Consider the following 23,027-nt stretch of genomic DNA (forward strand, 5'->3'; position numbering starts at 1 on the left):
TTCTCTGTGTATAGAGGATTACTTTAATTGTAATATATATTGACAGTCCCAGGTAAAGAGATATGATAAGGTACTCCAGAGAGCAAGTATGTGAAACATTCTTCCCTATGATCTAATTCTGTAGAAAATGGGACATTCTGTTTTACTCACTGGAAATAGCTATTCTTCCAAATATGCACATGACCTAAACTGAGTTACTAGAAAATTAACCGTAGCAGAACTGTGTATGTGAGTGATGGAGAGGGGAGAATGGGCTTCCCAGGTCTGAAGTTCAATTAGAGAAAAGACACATAAATATATTAGACTCTAGAAATGCTCAAGGTGGGCTCAGTTTAATTCAGTGTATCAAATATTTGTTAAATTCCCATTGATTTTCAGACACTTTGAGCTGAATCAGTCCTATCTTTTAATGAGTCTACTCATTAAAAGTCATAGTCAATGCCCTTTTTCTGGAGAATGATTGGGACTCTTGCAAATATATGCTGTAAAGTGTTAACTAAATTCATTCTGGTTACCTGACATGAGGGAATGATATGTTTATTAAACTACTCTTGTTGATAAAGTATAACCCTGTAGCCAACCAATTTGGTAACCAACATGAGTTACCAAATTTTGAGTGATTTAAATGATGACTGAAGTGCAAAAAAAAACTTTTTATTGTATATATTGGGCGTCTTCTATGTGTATGTAGCACTATACCAGATTGCATTAGGGATCACAAAGAAACATAATCATAATAATTATCATTTATTATTGGTCTGGCACTGAGCTAAGTATGCATGCTAATTATATGAGGTTGATACTGTTAATAGTTCCATTTTACAAATGAGGCAATTTTGGCTTAGAAAGATCAAATACATTGTTCTAAATAGTCATTTTGACTGTAGAAGCAATAGGAACTCTGAGAAAAAAGGCCAACCAAGGAATATTCCCTAGAGAAGTTCTTGGCTGAATATGGGCTTTAGGGACTCAATTGCCATGGTCTATATTATAGACTTTCAAGGGCCATTAAATTAAAAATGAAAAATTAAAATATGGGGAACCAGCATAGGGCCACAAATTTTACGTGTGATCATTTTTCTTTGCAAGTGTGACAGATATGAATTAGGACCAATCTGTTCTGGTTCTTGGTTTTAATTGTCCTTCATGCAGTATGCCAGTAACAGTGGAGGACCTCTAAAGCTATTTCTGATTTCCTGGGAAAACTGAGAGAAGCTGAGGAATAGTAGTAGCTAAGTGGATGTAATCCAGGAATGATGACTGATCAAAACGATGGTGACTTCTTCATTCCTTCTTTTAACTAATATTGATTAAATTCTTGGGCTCCAAAATCACTGCAGATGGTGACTACAGCCACAAAATTAAAAAAACGCTCCTTGGAAGAAAAGGTATGACAAACCTTAAGATATTTTAGGCAAGTTAAAAAGCAGAGACATCACTGCCAACAAAGGTCCATATAGTCAAAGCTATGGTTTTTCCAGTAGTCACGTATGGATGTGAGTTGGACCATAAGGAAAGCTGAATGCCAAAGAATTGATACTTTTGAATTGTGGTACAGGAGAAGGTGCTTGAGAGTCCCTTGGACAGCAAGGAGATCAAACCAGTCAATCCTAAAGGAAATCAACCCTGTATATTCATTAGAAGAACTGGTGCCGAAGCTCCAGTACTTCGGCCACCTGATGAGAAGAGCCGACTGTTTGCAAAAGACTCTGATGCTGGGAAAGATTGAGGGCAAGAGGAGGACAACAGAGGATGAGATGATTGGATGGCATCATTGACCCAATGGAGATGAGTTTGAGCAAACTCAGGGAGATGGTGAAGGACAGGGAGTCCTGGTGTGCTGCAGTCCATTGGGTCGCAAAGAGTCGGATATGAGTTAGCGACTGAACAACAACAACCTGTGCTGTGCCAGCCTCTATGTAAGGTCCTGGAAATGTAAAACAGCCACTGTCCTTATTCTCATGGAGTCTAGTGGAGAACCAGACATTAATTAAACGAGTACATAATAACAAAATGAGTTAGGTGATCTGAAGAAAACATGGATATTTTGAGGGTCTGTAACTGAGGAACCACACCTGGGTGGGATGTCAAGGAAGGTGTCCATGTGGAGAGGATGCTTGAAGTGAGCTCTGAAAGATGAGAAGAAGTAGAAACAGATGTGTGTTGTGGAGAAGGGAGCAGAGAAGGGAGGGCTTGCTGGGCAGAAGGAACTGTGGTTACAAAGGTCTCGATGAAGGCTTTTGTGGAAAAAAATGAAAAAAGCAACAATATGAGTAGGTAAGAGAAGGCTGAGGATAAACCAACAGGGCCTTGAAGTTCTTGGTTGACAATTTTTTATAATATTTAGTATTAAAGATATTGTTTAAGATATTTCAGTATCTTCGGGCCTCCAGAGGCTAGTAGCTAACTCTTAATAAAAGTGAAAGCGTTAGGTGCTCAGTCGTGTCTGACTTTGTGACCCCCATGGACTGTAGCCCGTCAGGCTCCTCTGTCCATGGAATTCTCCAGGCAAGAATACTGGAGTGGGTAGCCATATCCTCCAGAGGATCTTCCCAACCCAGGGACTGAACCTGGGTCTCATGCATTGCAGGCAGATTCTTTACCACCTGAGCCTCAAGGAAAGCCCTAATTCTAATGAGGTCAGTGGCTAATTCTAATCGTTGTTTTCCTATATATCATAAAGTGTTTTTCTCTAATTTCAAGATTTTCTGTTCACCATAGTTTGATGATGATGTGCATAAATGTGACTTTCTTTGTATTGATTTTGCTTGGTGTCCTATGATCTTTTTGAATCTGTGCATGTATGTCTTTTACCATATTTGGGAAAATTTCATCTATTATTTCTTAAAATATTTGTTTTTTTTCCCATGCCTTCTCTTGTCTATGGGACTTCAATTATAAAAGGCATTTTATTTTTTTCATAAATCCCAGATATTTTATTTTTTAAATTCATTTTTTCCCCTCTGTTCTTCAGATTGGATAATTTCTATTGATCCATCTTTATGTTTAATAACTTTATTCAGTCACCTCCATTCTTTGTTTAATCCTATCTAGTGAGTTTTTAACTTAAAATTCTATAATTTTCAGTTCTGGAATTTCCATTGAGTTATTGTTTTTATAGTTTCTATTTCTGTGCTGAGATTTACTGTGTCTTTTGTTATAATCATATTTTTCACTATATCCTTGAGCAGAGTTATGACACCTGGTTTAAAAATCCTTGAAGCTTAATTCCAGCATTAAGTCTTCTAGGGATTGGTCTCTACTGACTGTCTCTTCTCTTAAGAATGGGTCGTGCTTTCTGTTTCTTTGAATATCAAGTAGTTTTGGATTGTAGCCTAGTTATTATGAGTGATATGTTATAGAAATTGTGGGTTCTTATATGATCCTCTGAAGAGTATTGTGCTTTTTTTTTTAATTGGGTAATTTGATCAAACTCACAGTATAAAACTCTGTCTCCCTTGAGGTGGGATCAGCTCGTTTAATTCTTTTGGCCTCAGGAAGGAAGTCTGGAGTCTTCCTGTATATACATGACTCAAGGTTCACCAGAGAGCTGAGCAAAGATTTTAAATATATTTTAGGGCTCTACCTCTCTGGCTCTCTCTTGTCTTGAATTTTCCCTCTCATATTCCAGTAGCCGTATTTCCCCCAAATCCTCTGGCTCTTCAAATCAGCAAGTCTATGGGTTTCCCTCAAATTAAGCTGGGAGAATATTAGATTCTTTCTAAGGAAAGAAGATCTTAAAATTATTAAAAACAAAACAAACAAAAAAAGACAAAGCTTCTTAGCACCATTCTGTTCCTCTGAGAGTTGATTTCCAAATGTTTTAAACCTACTTTTGTTTGCTTTTCAGTTCCCTTATGTGGCTTTTGTTCAGTGTTTGTTCCAGGGATTATAGTTATCTGTGCGAGATATTTTTCTAATGGGAGATACTTACTATGTTAGAAGAGGAACTTTTATAGCCTTTGGTAAGGAAGACAGTGGGACAGGATGAACAGGACAAGTGACATGATCAAATAAGCACCTTCAAAAAGTACTTTAGATGCAGTGCAGAGAGGAGACCAGAATGAATGGAGAAGACCCGTTTGGAAACCACTGCTGAAGTCCACATGAAAGATGATGTTTATCCTGCAGAGGCTGTGGCAGTGGAGCCTAGCAAGATGCTTGGGTTTGAGAGATTGCTTCCAGGGAACGTTGATAAGACTTGGTTCATAGATTAGATATATGGAGGGAGAAGCAAGGTACAGAATCAAGGATGGTTGATGCCTAGATTTTTGGCATGCATCACTGGATATTTGGGTGCCTTTCCTGAAAGAGTGAACCCTGGAAAAGATACACAAATGAAATAGAGAAGGAAAGGTGAGACTGAGATATTTTAAAATATGGAGGGTGGAGAATGACTCATAGATGGCTTAAAGCCTCTAGGATTAAGATACGAGAAGAATAATGGGGCCACTGACAGAAATGAGGTCTAATGGCAACGTGATAGTGAATGTATGTAATCTTCCTTTAAGCATTGAGAAGGCATTTGGGGATCTGGCAGTGCCTGTGTCATGGGAGTACTTGGGGCCACACTTGTGATCATTATTTGTCACAGTAATGTGTCTATACAGACGTGTGGGTCACTAGGAACTCTGGTTGGAAAAATGCCAGGAAAAAACAGGTTTTGTGTTTTTTTTTTTTACTCCTTTTGTATTAAATACAATACCATGATGGAGCATTTCTCTGCCAAAGATTCAGTTACATCTTGGATGTAGGTCAGTTGGTAAAGAATCCAACTGCAATACAGGAGACCCTGGTTCGATTCCTGGGTCAGAAAGATGTACTGGAGAAGGGATAGGCTACCCACTCCAGTATTCTTGGGCTTCCCTTGTGGCTCAGCTGATAAAGAATCCACCTGCAATACGGGAGACCTGGGTTCAATCCCTGGGTTGGGAAGAGCCCCTGGAGAAGGGAAAGGCTACCTACTCCAATATTCTGGCCTGGAGAATTCCATGGACTGTATAGGCCATGGGGTCACAGAGAATTGGTCATGACTGAGTGACTTTCACTGGCTAAATAATGTCCTTTGCTTATGTAGTGTCTTTTCTTACTGTGGAGTGTTTAACAAAGGTATTAAGCATGTTTCCAAACCAACTTTATCATAAAGGTTTCTTCAATATTGTATTATTAATAATATAACTATTAAGGTCCACAGTAATTGGTTATCAGTTGACTCCTGCTGTGGTCTGAGTTTCCAAAGATGTAAAAGCATAGACATTTTTATGAAAATTGCAAGAGGGCAGTTGTTCTTTCATTATAGGACAGAAGCACTGAGTGAGGTAACTTTAAAAGTCACTTCAGTATTCACATGATGAATTCAGTTGCCATGGAAATAGGCATCGTTATTATTAGCAACCTCCATAATTTCTATACTGGTTTCTCCTCCATGTGAATTACATTTGTATTCATGTCGCCATTATTATGTTATTATAACCAACCTCAAATCCTGATTAAAACTGTTAAGACAGAAGCCAAACATTCCTATCAATAAACAGAAATCAAACAGACTGGCATCGGATATGACTGAATTTTGTGGGTGGTTAACACACAGGGGATTAGAAATTGTATGAACACTCATTCAGGAAAGCAGGGATTTGTAATTAGTTGAGCTTTACTTTTGTCCTCTGTAAAATAAGAATCCTGGGATACGTGATCTTAAGCTCCTTCCAGCTCTAATATTTTATCCTAACATAGTTTACTTAAAATGTACATTTGCTGGGTCTATTAAGTGTTGTATGCAAAGCCTGGCTTCCTAAATAAGATTGCAGGCTCTGGACACATCCATTCAGTTACCCATCCATATAATCAGGAGGTTTTTGTGTAGTCCTTAATAAGCATTAGAAAACTAGCTTTATCTTGCTAATTGGCCAGTCAGGAAATCAAAGGTGAACCTACTAACACACAAAGTAATCGCAGATTGTGTTAAGTGGTGTGAAGGAATTTGGAAAGGGTGTTGTGACAAAAGCGATGAAGGGTGCAAGTGTACAGCAGGTGGTTAGGATAGACTGCTCTGCAGAAATGATGTTTAGTGGAGACGGAGCGCAAGGAAGGGCCAAGAGGAAAGTGCAAAGGCAAAAAGAACAGTAGGTGCAAAGGTCCTTCGTGGAGACTACGCGAGGGCATGGAAGGCAACAGACTGACTTCAGAAGCAGATATGGGAGATGGGTGATGTACTAAACTAGACATTAAAGAGATCTGCAGAAGTGTAAGCCAATACCACTTCTCTAAGTACATTTATGTTCTTGTTGAAAATAGTTATTTTACAATAAAACAATGTAATGGATTTTTGTTATTTTGAAAAGAATTATTTTTAAAAATTTCACATATGGTAAATATGCATACAAAAAAGAACCCTCATGAATGTTCTCTTGGGGCCTCGCTTATTTAATGGGATAAAAGACTAAGAGGTTTAAGAACCAGTGGTCCAGGACTTTCCTAGTACTGGATAAACAATCTCAATCATTATTTCCCAGCTGCACAAGGCTTAAAACTCTGTAAATACCCTCCTCTCCTTCCTTCTCCCTCCTTACCCATTCCGGGTCCTGGGGTGGCACAGACCCGCACCCCACTGCCTCAGATCTTTTGACATCCTGACTTCTGCCTTACTGACACCAGCCATCCTGCATCTCCACATCCCAGCCCGCTAAGGGGCCACTCTCCGCCATCCCGGACACTCACCTACCCAGCACAAACTGGGCCCCTCAAGTAGGGCTACCCCCATTCCGGACCCCGGCACCCTGGGTCTCCCTGGTCTTACACCCGCCTTCCAGCACTCCTACCCGCCAGGCAGGCTGTGGTGTCGATCCACTTGAGCAGCTGTCCTGCGCTCAGCTCGCCCCGAGGGTTGGCGTGCGCAGGCTGGATGGCCTGGCTCATGCGCACCTCCGCGGGGGCCGGCCGCTCCAGCTCCATGGCTCGTCAAGAGTGCGAAGCGACCGGGCCTGGGCGCCGCCTGGCCACCGGCCGGGCCCGCCCCAGCTCCAAAGGGCACTGAGCCGCTGTCCCCAGCCCGCATCCCGCGCCCTGCTGCACCAGGAGGTGAGATTTAAGGGGCCAGGAATGTCGCGAGGAGAGTGAAAGGGAATTCTTCACTGAATCTGGGGCGACCGAGGTTGGCAAAGCTGGAACCAGCTCGGGTTTCTCACCTGTAAAGGGGAGATAGCACTTATCCCAGAGGACTGTGCAGAGAATTAGTGAGATGTAGTACAAAACTCACGGGCTAAGGGGACATGGGTGTTTGCCAAGTAAACTAGTGAGGTTACTGTCTGCCTGAAGAACTTGACAAGTGATGGGGAGTTAATAATTAATTAGTTACATTTTCTCCAGAGAAGGGTAGACCTTTGGCTTTAGAAGTTGATTTTTAAAGTATTTGACTTTTCTTTCTTTTTTTCTGCTGTACACTGCCAGGTAGGGGTGGGCAATCACTCCTCCCATCCCTAGTTCAAAACCCACCTTCTGGTTCTTAGGATAATATAATGGCTCAAAAGAAGCCCATTATTCATCATTTTGTTACGAAATACGCCCACAGCCAAACACAGAAAGAGGGGCTGATTTTTGCTGGCATATCAGAGGCACCCAATAAGGGAAGGCAACCTTTTGATTTTAATGTAGAGAATAAGCTGTTGCTGCGTTGCAAATGAGCTCAACAAATCCCAAGAGAATTTCTTCTTGATGCGAGACAGAATCTAGAATATTAAATAAGATTTCTCATTGTCAACCTTTAGTACACATAAGCTTTGTAGAGCTGAAATCAGTGATTCTACAGAGCACTCCCCATTAAGGAAACAGTGACACCAGAAAACCTACAACATGTTATAGAGCCAGAGATGCCGTATTAGGAGGACTGGCTGCATCTGGGAGGGCATTCAGGGGTGAGGAAATGGGCGCCTGGAGGGTGTGTCGGGCAGGCAGCTGATGTAAAGGAGCAGTTAAGGCAGTTGAATACCTGACTTGAACTCAGGGCTCCTGACTTACCACAAAGTCTAATCGACTCCAACAAATCAGTGCTGCTTTTTCATCCCTTTACAGATGGCCTGCTAAGCCCCAGCTTGGAGCATCTGAATGGAGATTCTGGTAATTTTGCTTCTTTTTTTTTTAAAGCGCTTTTAACATAAGAGAGGAATGAAGGAATCATGGACATGATAGCTTTTCAGGATCCTCTGTGGGTAGGTTTCTGTCCCATATGAGCTTAAGAATTGGATGCATTCAGTTGGGTAAGTAGGAAGTTTGACTTCTATAAAGTGACTTTTTTAAACAAAGTAAAACTTATGCTTCCAGGATGGTCCCCTTATAAGTTGCTTTTCAAATAACAGTGTTATTAGTTTCATCATTTTTGTCATTCCTCATTAGAAAGTGCCTCTAGAGTTCTTTATAGCATTTTGGCAGATTGGATTATTATTCAGCAAATACTCACTCCATCTACTGATAACTCCATGGGAGGCACTTACTGGTGTGTGGCTTGGTCATGTGACTTGCATTTTATAGAATGTGAGGAGGTAACGGTGTACCAGTTTGAACCTAGCCCTTATTTTTAGGGACATCTGACCTCTGCAGTGAGAAGATGCTGTGCCTGAGCCGCTGCCCCACAAGCATCTGGGTGCCGGGCTGCATTCGCGTATTGCAGAGCCATTCCAGCCGACCTGCAGACTTGCAGCCTGAAGCTGAGCCATGCAGAAGACATGCAGACTCCTGAATGGGATCTGACTATTTATTTGTGTCCGTCACTGTGATTGGGGGACTGTTACATAGCAATGCCTAACAGTTACATGTGCGAATTTCATTTATTAATATTTTAGAAAATTTATTAAATTATTGGAAATAAAACATGTGTTTAGGCTGAGTTTTATTGTTTGGGGTAAAAGAAGTGGTGACTAACATAATAATATGTATGTACTTGCTTTATATGTATACTTGACTTTCCAAAATGATTATCTGGAAAAGGACAGCCTGTGTCTGTATATGTATGTCTAGGAATGTATGACCAAAGAAGCAAAGTACACAAAGTCACCATTATGCTTTGTTATATGTATTATCTCCTAATTAGATGTCTTGATTATGGTTTCTTAGCTTTTGTTGGCTTTGCACCAATTTTCAATTTCATAGCCTCTGCCTGAAACTACTATTCTTATGTTTTGTTTTGTTTTTTAATAGCATCAGCATGTGTGAACATTTGCTATATCCTTTATCTGTCAAAGATTTCTGCTATTATGTTTGAAAAAAAGGCTTCCATTTTTCCATTTCTGTTTAGAGACATCTTTTGAAGATGAGCTGGCTCTGAAGCCACCTTGATTTTAGAAGGTCATGTGTAAGAGCAGGAAAGCTGTTCGGGAAGAGTAGACAGAATATGATAATCACTAGAATAATAAGAACATCTTACAATGTTGGAGTGCAAGGGAAACGAGATAGTCAGACCCCTCATTCTGGACATGAGGAAATGAGGTATTTACCCTGGGTCACATTGTAAAGTTAATGGTCAGGCTCTGAGGAAACTGAGAACAAGGAACATGAAATATAAGCAAAGGGAAAAAAAAGTGCTTCCCCCCAAAGCGGACCCTCCATCAGAAATTTGAGAGCAAGCAGTTTATTTGGGAGAAAACTGCAGAAAGCACTTGTAGGAGAGTCAAAGTGTGGTCCCCAGACCATCAGCATCAGCTTCACCTGGGATTCTGTTAGAAATGCAGAATCGGCCCAACCCCAGCTTGCTAAGTCAGAAAAGAAGGAAAGAAAGTGAAGTTGCTCAGTCGTGTCCTACTCTTTGCAACCTCATGGACTGTAGTCTACCAGGCTCCTCAGTCCATGGAATTTTCCAGGCAAGAGTACTGGAGTGGGTTGCCATTTCTTTCTCCAGGGGATCTTCCCGACCCAGGGATTGAACCCGGGTCTCCTGCATTGGAGGCACACACTTTACTATCTGAGCCACCAGGGAAGGATACTAAGTCAGAAGCTGCATAGTATTCTATTTCCCAAGGGAGTTGTAAGCATATTAACCTTTGTGAAGAACCTGCCTGAGTTATTCCTCCCAGTGAAGTGGGAGCTGGGATTTTTACCCTCCAATTCCCACCCTTCACTGCTGAGGGCTGCTTCCCAGCTGAACTCCTCAGCACTCCTGATTTCAGGGCGAGAGCAGCTCTGCGCTGAGAGCTGTGCCTCCCTAGGGAGGGAGGAGGCTCTCAGCTTGTACTGAAGCTGGGATGGAGAGTGCCGAGGGGCTGCAGGCAAGGTGCCGAGTGATACTTTCTGTCCTGAACTGATGTTCAGAGACTTCCCAGGGGCAGCTGGGAACTTTTTCTTCTTATGAGATGAACCCCAGGCAGAGGGTCTGGTAACAACGTATTTCATACAGAGATGAACTTTATTAGCTACCAGTCTCTATCTCCACCTTTGGTATAGGTTAGGAAAGGTGCCAGCTCAATGTTTTCAAATTCAAATTTATAGGGATGTGGTTCAAAGTGTAAATATGAAGTTTCTAAACAAAAATATTCAGATTGGTTTCCATATATTTCAAGTGCCAGCTTATTGCCTGGAGCATCGTCTTTGCTCCTGGACCCTCTTCTTGGGGTCACGCTGACCTTAGGAAATTGGACTGTCCCATTTAGCATCTGAAGCCTCAAGCCAACCTTCTTCCTGTTTGTTCCCATGCCTTTTGTGTCCGAAGCTCTCAACCAGACAAGCATTAGGTGTACAAGCCAGGTGTCACCTGATGTGTGGAGTGCAGCACTTTATTCTTTGAACAAAAGCCATGTGTATTAAGTCCAGTTTTTTCACTTCGCAGGGTTTGCTTGGCCTCGCCTTCCGGAGGTGCAGTAGTAAAGAATCTGCCAGTTAGTACAGGAGAGGCAAGAGACACAGGTTCAATCCCTGGGTCTGGAAGATCCTCTGGAGTAGGAAATGGCAACCTACTCTAGTATTACTTGGAAAATTCCGTGGACAGAGGAGCCTAGCAGGCTACAGTCCAGGGAATCACAGAGTCGGACACCACTGAGTACACACACACACCCCTTCTTCCCAGGACCTGCTCAGTGGAGGCTCCTGGACACCACTGCCACTGCTTGACAGTTTGCTGGACTCCAGGGTCTGCTTTCAAATATGGAGTCAGCTTTGTATCTCTGGAATAGCCCCACTTGGCCATGGGCTTTAATTCTTTTTACATGTTGCTGAATTCTCTTTGCTAGTATTCTGTTAAGGATTTGTACATTTACAATTTTGAGAGAAATTAGTCTGTTCTTTTCTTTACTGTCTTTGGTTTTGGTGTCAGGTTCATAAAATGAACTGGGAGGTGTTCCCTCTGTATTCTAGAAGAAATTCTTGTTCAAACATCTGTTAGAATTCTGCAGTGAAGCCATCTGAGCCACTCATAACATGCTATATAGCCCCATGAAGTATTATATTATTATTAATATATTATTATATTATATTATTATTATATAATGGGTGTTATTATATTAATAATTACCATTTTGTAGATGAGGAAACTGAAGCAACTTGCCCAAGATCACACAACTAGGAAATAGTAAAGCCAGGATTCAAACCCAATAGTCTTGCTGCTGTCTCAACTAGGCTGAGAAAGTGAGCAATGGGGTCCAGTGCAGTTCAGTCGCTCAGTCGTGTCCAACTCTTTGTGACCCCATGGACTGCAGCACACCAGGCTTCCCTGTCCATCACCAACTCCCGGAGCTTACTCAAACTCATGTCCATTGAGTTGGTGATGTCATCCAACCATCTCATCTTCTGTTGTCTCCTCCTCCTCCTGCCTTCAATCTTTCCCAGCATCAGGGTCTTTTCCAACGAGTCAGTTCTTCACATCAGGTGGTCAAAGTATTGGAGTTTCAGCTTCAGCATCAGTCCTTTCAGTGAATATTCAGGACTGATTTCCTTCAGGATTGACAGGTTGGATCAATTAGGAAATGAGAGATGACAGTTTACCTAGATCTGTCTAACTTCAAAGGCCATGCTTCTTCTAGTCCAAGCTACCTTCATTCACTCATTCATTCAATCAGTACATATTTATTGAGTGCCTACTGTGTCCCAGGGACTGTTCGGGGCATGGGATAAATGAATGATGAATGAAATAGATTTAGTCCCCAACTTTATAGAGTTCATTGCTTAATAAATAACATGCGAAAGTGCTACAAAAGTGTAATTCATTCTAAGAAGTATGAAACGATGATAAACATGTATGGAAACTAGCTGATGGCTGTGGGCAGCTCCTCCGATTATATCTTGCAACTGACCATTTACTAAACTTGAAGGTCACTCCTGATTTGTGTTTGTAAACAATCACAGACCTTCAGAACAGTGGAAGTACCAAACAAAGATGTGCTTGTTGCCGTCCAAGTGTCCCTGCTCCTAGGCCCTTACTGTGGACAGAGCTATGAAGTGTGTGTGTTTTTCTGTCTATGGTGGGTTGAATGATGGTCCTCCCCAAAGACCGTGTCATACTCACTAGAATGGCTCCCCATGGGCCCATCCACAATGGGTCTAGACGTGGCTGTGACCCTGTAGTGAGTGGGAGAGGGCAGGGGCCGACCCCCATTGAGCTCAGAGCTCACCCTCCAGGACCAAACACATCTTTAACCACGAGGAGTCATCAGCCAGGGCTTGGTGACTAGAGCAGTGCTGGAAGGCTAAAACCTACCTATTTCATTTAGGAAGAGGCCTGTACCTAAGCATCAGAGGCATTTCCTGGTGGTAAAGTGGATATTTGTCCCCAATTAGAGAGATATCCATCTGCTGAGAAAAAGCTCCAGATTAAATTTCAAGGATGAAACAAGATTTGTCCTGACAGGTACATAGATCCTCAAAGACTATGTAATAACCTCTTATAAAACAGTCAGAAATTATTTTTTATGGCAGTTCCCCACTTTGTATAGAGCCTTTATGATTTGTGCTTAATAATATACTGCCTTAAAATTTAGAATTGTTTAATACCAGCATGTCTTTTCTCTCTAAGGAGATTCATGCATCAGCTATTTCATTAAACATATTGTTTTAAATGTATAATATTGACCAGACACTGGGCTAAGCATAGGTAAGGCCCCCATTCTCAAGGAACTCTGTCTTGTGTTTAAATCAGTAATGTGGTGTGGAAAAGGCACATCATAAGATACTGTACACAGTGCATGAGGACGTCGAGAGGGGAGGCTCTCCTCCACGTGGCCATCCCCAGAAAGTCCTCATTTCTCTGTCAAGCAAGCAGCAGGACCTAAGCATCCTGGGCAAAGGAGAATGCTTTTGGGGCTCCCAGAATTGGCCAAATATGTTGAACCAGGCTTGACAGTGGACAGGTACAAAGACTTTGCTGCAAGGTTGGGACATATGGCCCTGCCTCTGCTGCTTCCTTCCTTGTGGACCTTGGTTAAGCTCTAAAGTCTCAGGAGAGAGCATCTATTTGACTAAGCTTAATTCATGTCTTCTCATGGCCCTAGGACTGGGGAAGAGAAGAGCACAGTTTCAGTAGAGATTGAGACAGGTACCTGGAATTACTTTCTCATGAAGATTAAACAGAAGAAGTTATTTCCCCAAAAGAAATTGATCTCTGATTTGGAATGGAGAATGGAAGCTAGATGAATTTTTAGAATTATCAGTGACTTGTACAAAGGCATTCAGGCATTGGGAAGACATAGGGAAAGGCAAGTCGTTGATAGTGTTGATCAGCAGCTGGATCAAGCCTCACCTGAAACCAACATACTTTGGAACTTTCCATTTTCATGACCAGATAAGTCTTTTCTATGGCCTCTTCTCCCCCACTTTTTTTTTTTTTTGCTTAAGACAAAACAAACAAAAAAACATGTTTGAGTTTGGGTATCTGTCATGTGTAACCAAAAGATTTCTAACCAATACATACCCACTCCCCATTGTTCTTACACAATTGCTGGTAGTTTTTTATTTTTCTTTTATTTCCTATGGAAATATTCATTTCTATTTTTCCAGTCTCTGAGTGACATCCATACTGCTCATTTTTAGCTCATATCAGGTGAGTGACACAACTCCATAACAACATTTTTAAGTCATTTTTCTCAAATAGGTGATATGCTTTTATTACAATGTTTGATTACAATGCTTTGTAGCATCCTAATAAAACCAAGGTAACACACATTGGAAATAGTTTTTTTCTTACAGCAATTTTGAAATGTTTTTCAGCCATCCAGCTGACTGGACTAGAGATACGAAGCCTCCACAGTCAACAGTGTGCCTTTATATCAGGCAACTGCTTGGACCCCACCAGGTCTCCCTGGTCTGAGCCCTGCCTGGGTGCTATAGGGCATACACAGCAGCATCAAAGAGATCCAGGTCAGTTCCTGTCCCTACAGGAGACTGAAAAAGTAACCTGACTTGATGTAATGCCACGTTATCCTGGGGGCTTCAGTTACTAATTAATTCACAAGAGAGTCTGCCTAGGACAGCCACTCTAATTATTCCAATTTTTAAATGAGGAAAATAAGGTCAGAAATTTACCCTGCATTGTCCACCTAGTTCGGTTCAGTTGCTCAGTCGTGTCTGACTCTTTGGGACCCCATGGACTGCAGCTCTCCAGGTTTCCCTGTCCATCACCAACTCCCGGAGCTTGCTCAAACTCATGTCCGTCGAGTCGGTGATGCCATCCAACCATCTCATCCTCTGTCATCCCCTTCTCCTGCCTTCAATCTTTCCCAGCATCAGTGTATTTTTCTTTGAGTCAGTTCTTTGCATCAGGTGGCCAACGTATTGGAGTTTCAGCTTCAGCATCAGTCCTTCCAATGAACATTCAGGGCTGATTTCCTTTAGGATTGACTGGTTGGATCTCCAAGGGACTCTCAAGAGTCTTCTCCAACAGCACAGTTCAAAAGCATCAATTCTTCAGCACTCAGCTTTCTTTATGGTCCAGCCTAATCCGTAATCAAGTTGTCCATCTAACCAGGAATTGAATCTGAATTCCTAAGTAACTCTGCCTCTTGAGTCACTCATTCAAGGTACTGCAATCCTTGCCATTTGCCATGTTATTTTAATGTATTAAACAATATCCTAATACTTATCATTTAGCATTTGAAAAGAAAACAATGTCCCATAATGTAGATACTGACATCTCTTGGATTTTTCATTTAGGATCTTTTTCTCTTGATTTTATCACATGCAGAGAAAACAGAATAGAGAATTAAATTTTTGTTAGAAGACAGTAATTCATAGGTCAGAAAAATCTTGGTTTACAGATTGGAACTAATGAAGACAAACATTTTAATAAATCTTAGAAAAAATGTATTTCCTACCTGTTGGAATTACAACTGTCTTGCATATTCTCTCCTCTATAGAATCACATATGTAGCCTGGGGTATCTAAGGGACATAAACATAGGCCAACATTTCCTTACTTTTTTTTTTTTTAATTTTATTTTATTTTTAAACTTTACATAATTGTATTAGTTTTGCCAAATATCAAAATGAATCTGCCACAGGTATACATGTGTTCCTTTTACTCTTGTCACTTGAATTAGGTCAGTAGAAGTTTGGAGGCAAAAGACATAATCGATTAATCTTTCAAAATCCTAATATGAATGGGAGTAGGTATCCAAGTGGGTCCCTCAGCAAATACTGAGAGCTTATCCCTGCTAGAGCTTACATTCTGGTAAGTGGAGGCAGACGCTGATAAGTGTGTGTGTGTGTGTGTGTGTGTGTGTGTGAGAGAGAGAGAGAGAGAGAGAGAGCTGCTTTGGAGAAAAAACAGGAGAGGGTAAGAGGTAGGTGAGCATGGTTGCAACTTTACACAGAGTGATCAAGAAAGGCTTCCCTGAGACCCTGACAGTTGAGCAAAAGTCAGAAGGAAGTGACTGAAGAGCCATGAGGCCTCTCTAGGGGAGCAGGTTGTCTTTAGGAGTGCTCCCTAATGTCCCTGTCCTCCTTCTTCTGTTCATGTGGGGAGACTGCATCTCGTATCTCCTGGAGTATGAACTGATTTCACCAGTGAGACATAAGTAGCAATGAAGGATGTTAAGAGTCAGGGCATGCCTTGTCATGTTCCCTTCTCTTCAGACAGTGAGTCCACATAGAAGAGTCCCCTGAGGATGCATCTGGATCGGGACATCATGGGCCAGAGCCAGCAGCTAACCCAGAGACTCTGCTGCTGTAACCCTGAAGTGTGGGGTTGTTTGTCATTGTGGCATTCCCTGGGTTGTTCCGACTAATGCAGCAGTGTTCTGGATGAGGGAACAGCAATGCCAAGGCCCTTAGCTATGAGTGTACCTGGCATGTCTGAGGAACAGTGCAGAGGCTGTGTGGAGCAGATTGGGCAGGAGAGTCCTGAGATGATATCAGAAAGGTGATGAAGGGTGAGACAGGTTGTGCAGGGCCTTCAAAGCCATTGTAAGGACTTTTGCTTGTAATCTGAGTGAAATGGGGAATTGGGGAGTTTTGAGCAGAGGAAGCGACTTCACTTTCACTTTTCACTTTCATGCACTGGAGAAGGAAATGGCAACCCACTCCAGTGTTCTTGCCCGGAGAATCCCAGGGACGGGGGAGCCTGGTGGGCTGCCGTCTATGGGGTGGCACAGAGTCGAACATGACTGAAGCGACTTAGCAGCAGCAGCAGCAGAGCAGAGGAAAGATAAGATTTGCATTGCGTTTCAAAAGGATCATTCTAATCATTCTGTTCAGAATAGATTGCAGGGGGCAAAGTGCAAGAAGTGGAGTAAGGAGATCATTGGAGGTCATGGTATGCTTTCCTGATGGAACCCAAGGGCCTGGGAAACAGGGCGTGGAAGCAGGGGTGGACCCAATCACTGCCACTTGTGCTACTTGGGAAATGTATGATTCCAGTCCTTGCAACTCACAGCTCAGGGATTTGTGAGTGTATAGCTCCTGGTTCCCAAAGAGGGACACTTCCGCTGGGGGAGTCCAGCAAGCGTTCCAGTCACTCCAGTCTCCTTGTGCCAAGAGACCAGCAGGAAGGAAAGATGTCACCATCCTGGCAGGGGAAACTGATCTAAAACTCCAGGAGTAGGCTGGACTTTGGGGGAAGGCAAAAATCCATTTGGCATGCAGTGATTTGGGGAGCATCTCTTGGTTCTTCCTTGCCTGGTTTTGGTGATAAATAGATCTTGCAGCAGCCATGTCCTTTGAAGGGCATAATGACCAGGATAAACAAGCTCTTCAGGAATGAGGACATTGTTCACTCACCATGTAAACCACCTAAGCCCATAGAGGTGTGCTGCTGCTAAGGCGCTTCAGTCGTGTCCGACTCTGTGCGACCCCATAGACGGTAGCCCACCAGGCTCTCCCGTCCCTGGGATTCTCCAGGGAAGAACACTGGAGTGGGTTGCCATCTCCTCCTCCAAGGCATGAAAGTGAGAAGTGAAAGTGAAGTTGCTCAGTCGTGTCCGACTCTTAGCGACCCCATGGACTGCAGCCCACCAGGCTCCTCCGTCCATGGGATTTTCCAGGCAAGAGTCCTGGAGTGGGGTGCCATTGCCTTCTCCGTAGAGGTGTAGCCAGGGGTAATCTAGAATGGGTAATTGAGGAGGGTGATTATTAGCATCATCACAAACTGAAACCAGCTGCAGTAGCAGGGTACAGTTTGTCTCATAAGTTTTCTCTTGTAAGTTTTCTCCAGGAAAAGAGACCAGCTAGAAACTTGGAGCAGCTATTCCAAGGTCATCAGATTTACTGTACAGAGCAAGCAGATCTGAGCAGGCAAGGGGCGGATTTCAGTGAATTTTGTGGTGTGCTGCACACAATACCCCCTGCAGGACCCAAACATTCATTCTCCAAGTTACCAAGAGTGTCCCCATTCTTGGATGACACCTGGGCACCTTTCCAGGTATTGCCCTTTGTGGACGGGAACTGCCAGGATTTTATTTATGTTCCCTCCCCAAGGGGGAGTCATTTTTGCTGACTGGCCTACTTGCGGAGTATGAGGACCTGGCCTCTTGCCTCAGTCTGGGACATCTCTGAAGAGCACTCCTGGTTTAGAGTCTCTGTGTGATTGGCTGAGGTCTCTGTTGTACTTACATCAGAGTTCAACTGCATCTGCCCAGTCTGCTTCCTTCCTTTCTAGGGTAGACAGAATAATGAATGGCTTCCCCCAGGTGTCTAACCGTACTTCCCAGAAGTCATAAACGTGTTGCCTTACATGGCAAAAGGAATTTGCAGGTGTCATTAAGTTAGAGATGTGGAGATGGAGAGATTATCCTTGGTGGACAAGGGTCCTTCTAAGAGAGAATCAGGATATCAGAGAAAAGAGAAGATGCTATGCTGCTGGTTTTGAAGATGGAGAAAGGGGCCACAAGCCAAAGAATGGAGGTGGCCTCTAGGAGATGAGAAAGTCAAGAAAATAGATTCTCCTCCAGAACTTCAGAAAGAAGGTAGCCCTGCTGACTGATTTTGGACTTTGATCTCTAAAACTATTAAACGATAAATTGTGCTGAGTTAAGCCTTGTTTGTATTATTTTGTTTGTTTGCTTTTTACAGGAACAATAGGAAACACACAATACCTTACAGGTACTATGTGGGATAAACACTCCCTAGTAAACTTTGAACATGCAAACTTTTGCGCGGAGTCTGTTTCCCAGGGAATCTGGCTTATGCTATACAACCTGTGGGCAGATTTTTATTAGGAAAAGAATCCTGTGGGTGATCAAATCAATCTAGTGGCCAAGAGTTTTAGTTTCCAGCTGAATTGGACAATAATCTACATGTGATCTTCCCAGGTGGCTCAATGTTAAAAAAAATTTGCCTGCCAATGCAGGAGAAGGGAATGGCACCCCACTCCAGTACTCTTGCCTGGAAAATCCCATGGACGGAGGAGCCTGGTGGGCTGCAGTCCATGGGGTCACACCGAGTCGGACACGACTGAGCGACTTCACTTTCACTTTTCACTTTCATGCCTTGGAGAAGGAAATGGCAACCCGTTCCAGTGTTCTTGCCTGGAGAATCCCAGGGACGGGGGAGCCTGGTGGGCTGACATCTATGGGGTCACATAGAGTCGGACACAACTGAAGTGACTTAGCAGCAGCAGGAGATGTGGATTTGATCCTTGGGTCAGGAAGACCCCCTGGAGAAGGAAATGGCAACCCACTCCAGTAGTCTTGCCTGGGAAATCCCATGGCCAGAAGAGCCTGGTGGGCTACAGTCCACGGGGTCGCAAAAGAGTCAGACATGACTGAGCAACTGAACAATGAAGTCCACAGATAATCTGGTCCCAGACTCTCCAGCAGTTTTCATCATCTCAAGGCTTTTTGGAGTTAGAAAGTCCTTGGATGCACTTTGTTTTAGATCTAAGATTAGAGGTAAAGGAATTGTGCAAGGATGTTGGAATAATTTACATCTTTCCTCCTGTCATAGGGGGAAATAGAGGTTGCCTATGTTACTATGGATCAGTTTTTGCTCCTGGAAAGTCTCACCATCTCCATGGGGGCAGCTACAAAGACAGCCTGCAACCTGCTGAAGATTGTGGCAGTCTAGAAACTTGCTTGCATTTTCTTGACACTCGTCCCATTGAAAGATTGGGTCTGTGTCCACCCCCTTTCAATTTGGGTTGGCTTGTGACCACCTCCTAGGCTTCTCAGGTGGCGCTAGTGGGAAAGAACACACCTGCCAGTGCAGGTAGATGTAAGAGACGTGGGTTCCATTCTTGAGTCAGGCAGAGTCCCTGGAGGAGGGCATGGCAACCCACTCTAGTATCCTTGTCTGGGGAATCCCATGGACAGAGGAGCCTGGCAGGCTGCCGTCTATAGCGTCACACAGAGTTGGACACGACTGAAGCAAATTAGCACGCATGCACATGACCACCTCTTAAAACAGAGCGTACTTTGCTCGGAGTCTGTTCCCCAGGGAATCTGGCTTATGCTATACAACCTGTGTTAAAATTGAAATCAAATGGAGACCAGTCCTGACAGTTTCCTGAGCAGACAAAACCAATTTAGTCATTAATTTAGCTTAATTACCAATTACTGTGACGACGTTGCCTTCTCACTATATAAGCTGTTTATAATCGCATGTGCTTCTTTTTCCATGCTCTCATTTGGGTGCTCTCGCTTTGCAAACCATTGTTCAGAATGTGGGCAATAATTTTTATTAGTTGCTGACTATTGGTTTTATTATGATATGGCCACTTTTGAACCAAGGATATTTAATCGTGCCTGAAGTGGGGCTCAGAGAAGACAAACCCTGCAACCTCAAGGCCAGTGGGCAAACTGGCTGCTGCCTCCCATGAGCCCTTTCTGCCTCTGTTTTCCCGCCAACCGCAGGGTCCCTGGTAAGTCGGAGCTTCACTCTTTGTGTAATACGCTTTCCAACTTTATCATGCACACTGTTCCACTGCTGTTTGTTTTTCTGTTCTGTTCATGTTCTGTTGAAGTTTCTTGGTCAACCCACTTATCCTCTTCAAAAGGAGGGATAACATGCGATTCTGTGTATTTGGGAAGAACAGTTGGAAAACAAGGCTCCTCATGGTTACCAGTTTAAGAAGTCATTTTTAACACTCTGAGATTTTTGCAAAGTTCAAGTTAATTTTGGGGCTTCCCTGGTGGTTCAGAGGTTAAAGCGCCTGGAATGTGGGAGACCCGGGTTTGATCCCTGGGTCAGGAAGATCCCCTGGAGAAGGAAATGGCAACCCACTCCAGTATTCTTGCCTGGAGAATCCCATGGAGGGAGGAGGGTAGTAGACTACAGTCCATGGGGTCGCAAAGAGTCGGACACGAATCTCTGGAAGATATTTTAGGGAATCCAAACCAAGATAGTTTCCCCTGGTGCTTGGGTCAGGCTCTTGTGCCTTTCTGGGGTGGGGGGTGGGGGGAAGAAAAAAAATATATATATATATATATATATAATAGATGAACTTTTGAATCATTTGGAATTGTAATGGCCATTACAATTCCAAATGATCGATAAATAGATAAATGATAGATAAATCCACCTTCAAAGCAAAAAAAGAGGATCTTAAATCTCTTGGAGACAATGGAATGCACTTTTCAATTGGTTTGCAGAAACTTAAAGACTCCAAAAATAGCTCTAAAAGGATCCTTACATGCGTGCTAAGTTGTGTCCAACTCTTTGAGACCCCATGGGACTGTAGTCCACCTCTGTCCATGGGATTCCCAAGCAAAAATACTGGAGTGGGTAGCCATTTCCTTCTCCAGGGGATCTTCCCAAACCAGAGTTGAACCCAAGTCTTCTGTATTGGCAGGCAGGTTCTTTACCACTGAGTCTGCAGGAAAGCCCCTAAAAGGATCCTTTTTGCATGCAAATAAAAATCTTTAGTAGAACACTTTTGCCATCAGAGCTTGTAACTTTAACAAGTCCAGTTGAGATGGTCATGGTGATTGAACTATTCTTTTGAGTTTTTACCTGAAAAGTGGGTAACTTAAAAAAAAAGTCTAGACTCTGTGGGGGAGGGAGAGGGTGGGAAGATTTGGGAGAATGGCATTGAAACATGTATAATATCATGTATGAAACGAGTCGCCAATCCAGGTTCGATGCATGATACTGGATGCTTGGGGCTGGTGCAATGGGACAACCCAGAGGGATGGTATGGGGAGGGAGGAGGGAGAAGGGTTCAGGATGGGGAACACATGTATACCTGTGGCAGATTCATTTCGATATTTGGCAAACTAATATAATATTGTAAAGTTTAAAAATAAAATTAAAAAAAAGAAAAAAAGTCTATTTGTCTATATATCTATGTATGCATATAATAGATATGTTGTAATTTTTTAAACCTCTGGATGGTATTGCTAAGATTTATTTGTAAAAAGCTCTATTCAATTAAAGGCAAAGAACTGCTCTCTAAATTAAGTATATGCTCAGAAACCAGCCCAGGTGTTTTCAAGTTCTCATGGTTTGGGATAGTATTAATATTTGATAGGAAAAAGCTGGTTTTGTCTGTTGGTTTGATTGGAGTGGGCATGCTTCAGAATTATCATTATTGACTACAATGCAGCTGTTCTGGGTAAACTAAATTTAATATACTGTTAAAACTAGGTATGATTTAAGAGCAAACGAATTAGATGAATGTAAGTGAGGTAGAAGTTTTTAGGTGAACTTCTTAGCAAAAATTATGGTTTAAATGGTTTCCCATACCTTTTTGGTAGTTGACATCATTAGAATTTTGCTCCTTCTTGTAGAGGAACTGGGGATATTTGGATCTATTGGTGAACATGTACATGTCATATTGAAGAAACTTACTATGAGGATGAATCAAAAGATGAAGTGACAAATGGTTGTCCACTGCTCTGCTAGCTTAGGGAAGACAAGATGGAAAAGCAGGGTAATAAGTTAGAGATCTTAGCATCACATTTTGCAAAGCTAGGACAAAAGATGCCGCAAATTTAAGATCCAGGTGATGACAAAGCCTGATTAAGAGAAGGTGCAGGAAAGCGATGAATATAAAAGTGAGTAAAAGAGACTTCTAAAAATACGGACTGTGGTAGCCAAAAATTGATTTGTATAAAACTACTAGAAATAATAGGAATGAAACAAAATGACTGCATATGATAAGTAGCATGTGTGTTTTTGGTAAAAGATGGTAAGAGAAGTGGAGGAATTATTCTAAGAGAAAAATCCAGGATCAAACTCAATGTTTTCCTGCTGTATTCTGTGTCTGCTTCCTATGCTAATGTGATCAATTATCAGAGAATCTGTGTGGGTTAGCAAACTTTGATACTTGAGTTTCTTTGTAATAATGTACTACAGAATTCTCTATTGGCTTACATGAGTTTTTGGATTATCAGTCTGTTCTTGATGAGAAATTCTAAGCAGGGGATTTTATTTCCCTTTTCAGTGATCTGCCTTGAGAAAACAAAGCTCTTGTGTCCTGTCAATTTTTTTCTCTCATGTCAGGTCTTTGATTAGCTAAGAGGGCTGGACCTTACACACACACACACACACACACACACACACACACACACACACAAACGTGTTAAATTACATGGTGGTTGTGTCCAATGCTAAGTTCTGTCCAACTCTTGCGACCCCATGGACTGTAGCTCACCAGACTCCTCGTCCATGGGATTCTCCAGGCAAGAA

At 42.5% G+C, this 23,027-nt stretch overlaps 1 protein-coding gene and 1 long non-coding RNA gene across 2 annotated transcripts in view; one reads left to right on the forward strand and one right to left on the reverse strand.

The window, feature by feature from the left end:
• The window catches only part of ACOT12 (acyl-CoA thioesterase 12), a 40,878-nt gene extending 33,927 nt beyond the window's left edge, over positions 1 to 6,951 (reverse strand). Inside the window, exon 1 of the mRNA XM_055562996.1 lies at positions 6,819 to 6,951. Coding sequence (XP_055418971.1) covers positions 6,819 to 6,951 — 133 coding nt within the window. The remainder of the gene's footprint in view (positions 1 to 6,818) is intronic.
• A 965-nt stretch (positions 6,952 to 7,916) lies between these two features.
• LOC129638514 (uncharacterized) lies at positions 7,917 to 9,157 on the forward strand. Its single transcript, XR_008707866.1, has 2 exons — positions 7,917 to 8,112; positions 8,574 to 9,157. It is a non-coding gene; the product is annotated as an uncharacterized LOC129638514 (long non-coding RNA).
• Positions 9,158 to 23,027: the final 13,870 nt, after the last annotated feature.

The sequence above is a fragment of the Bubalus kerabau genome, chromosome 1, assembly GCF_029407905.1.
Source record: "Bubalus kerabau isolate K-KA32 ecotype Philippines breed swamp buffalo chromosome 1, PCC_UOA_SB_1v2, whole genome shotgun sequence".
In the NCBI taxonomy this organism is placed as follows: Eukaryota; Metazoa; Chordata; class Mammalia; order Artiodactyla; family Bovidae; genus Bubalus; species Bubalus kerabau.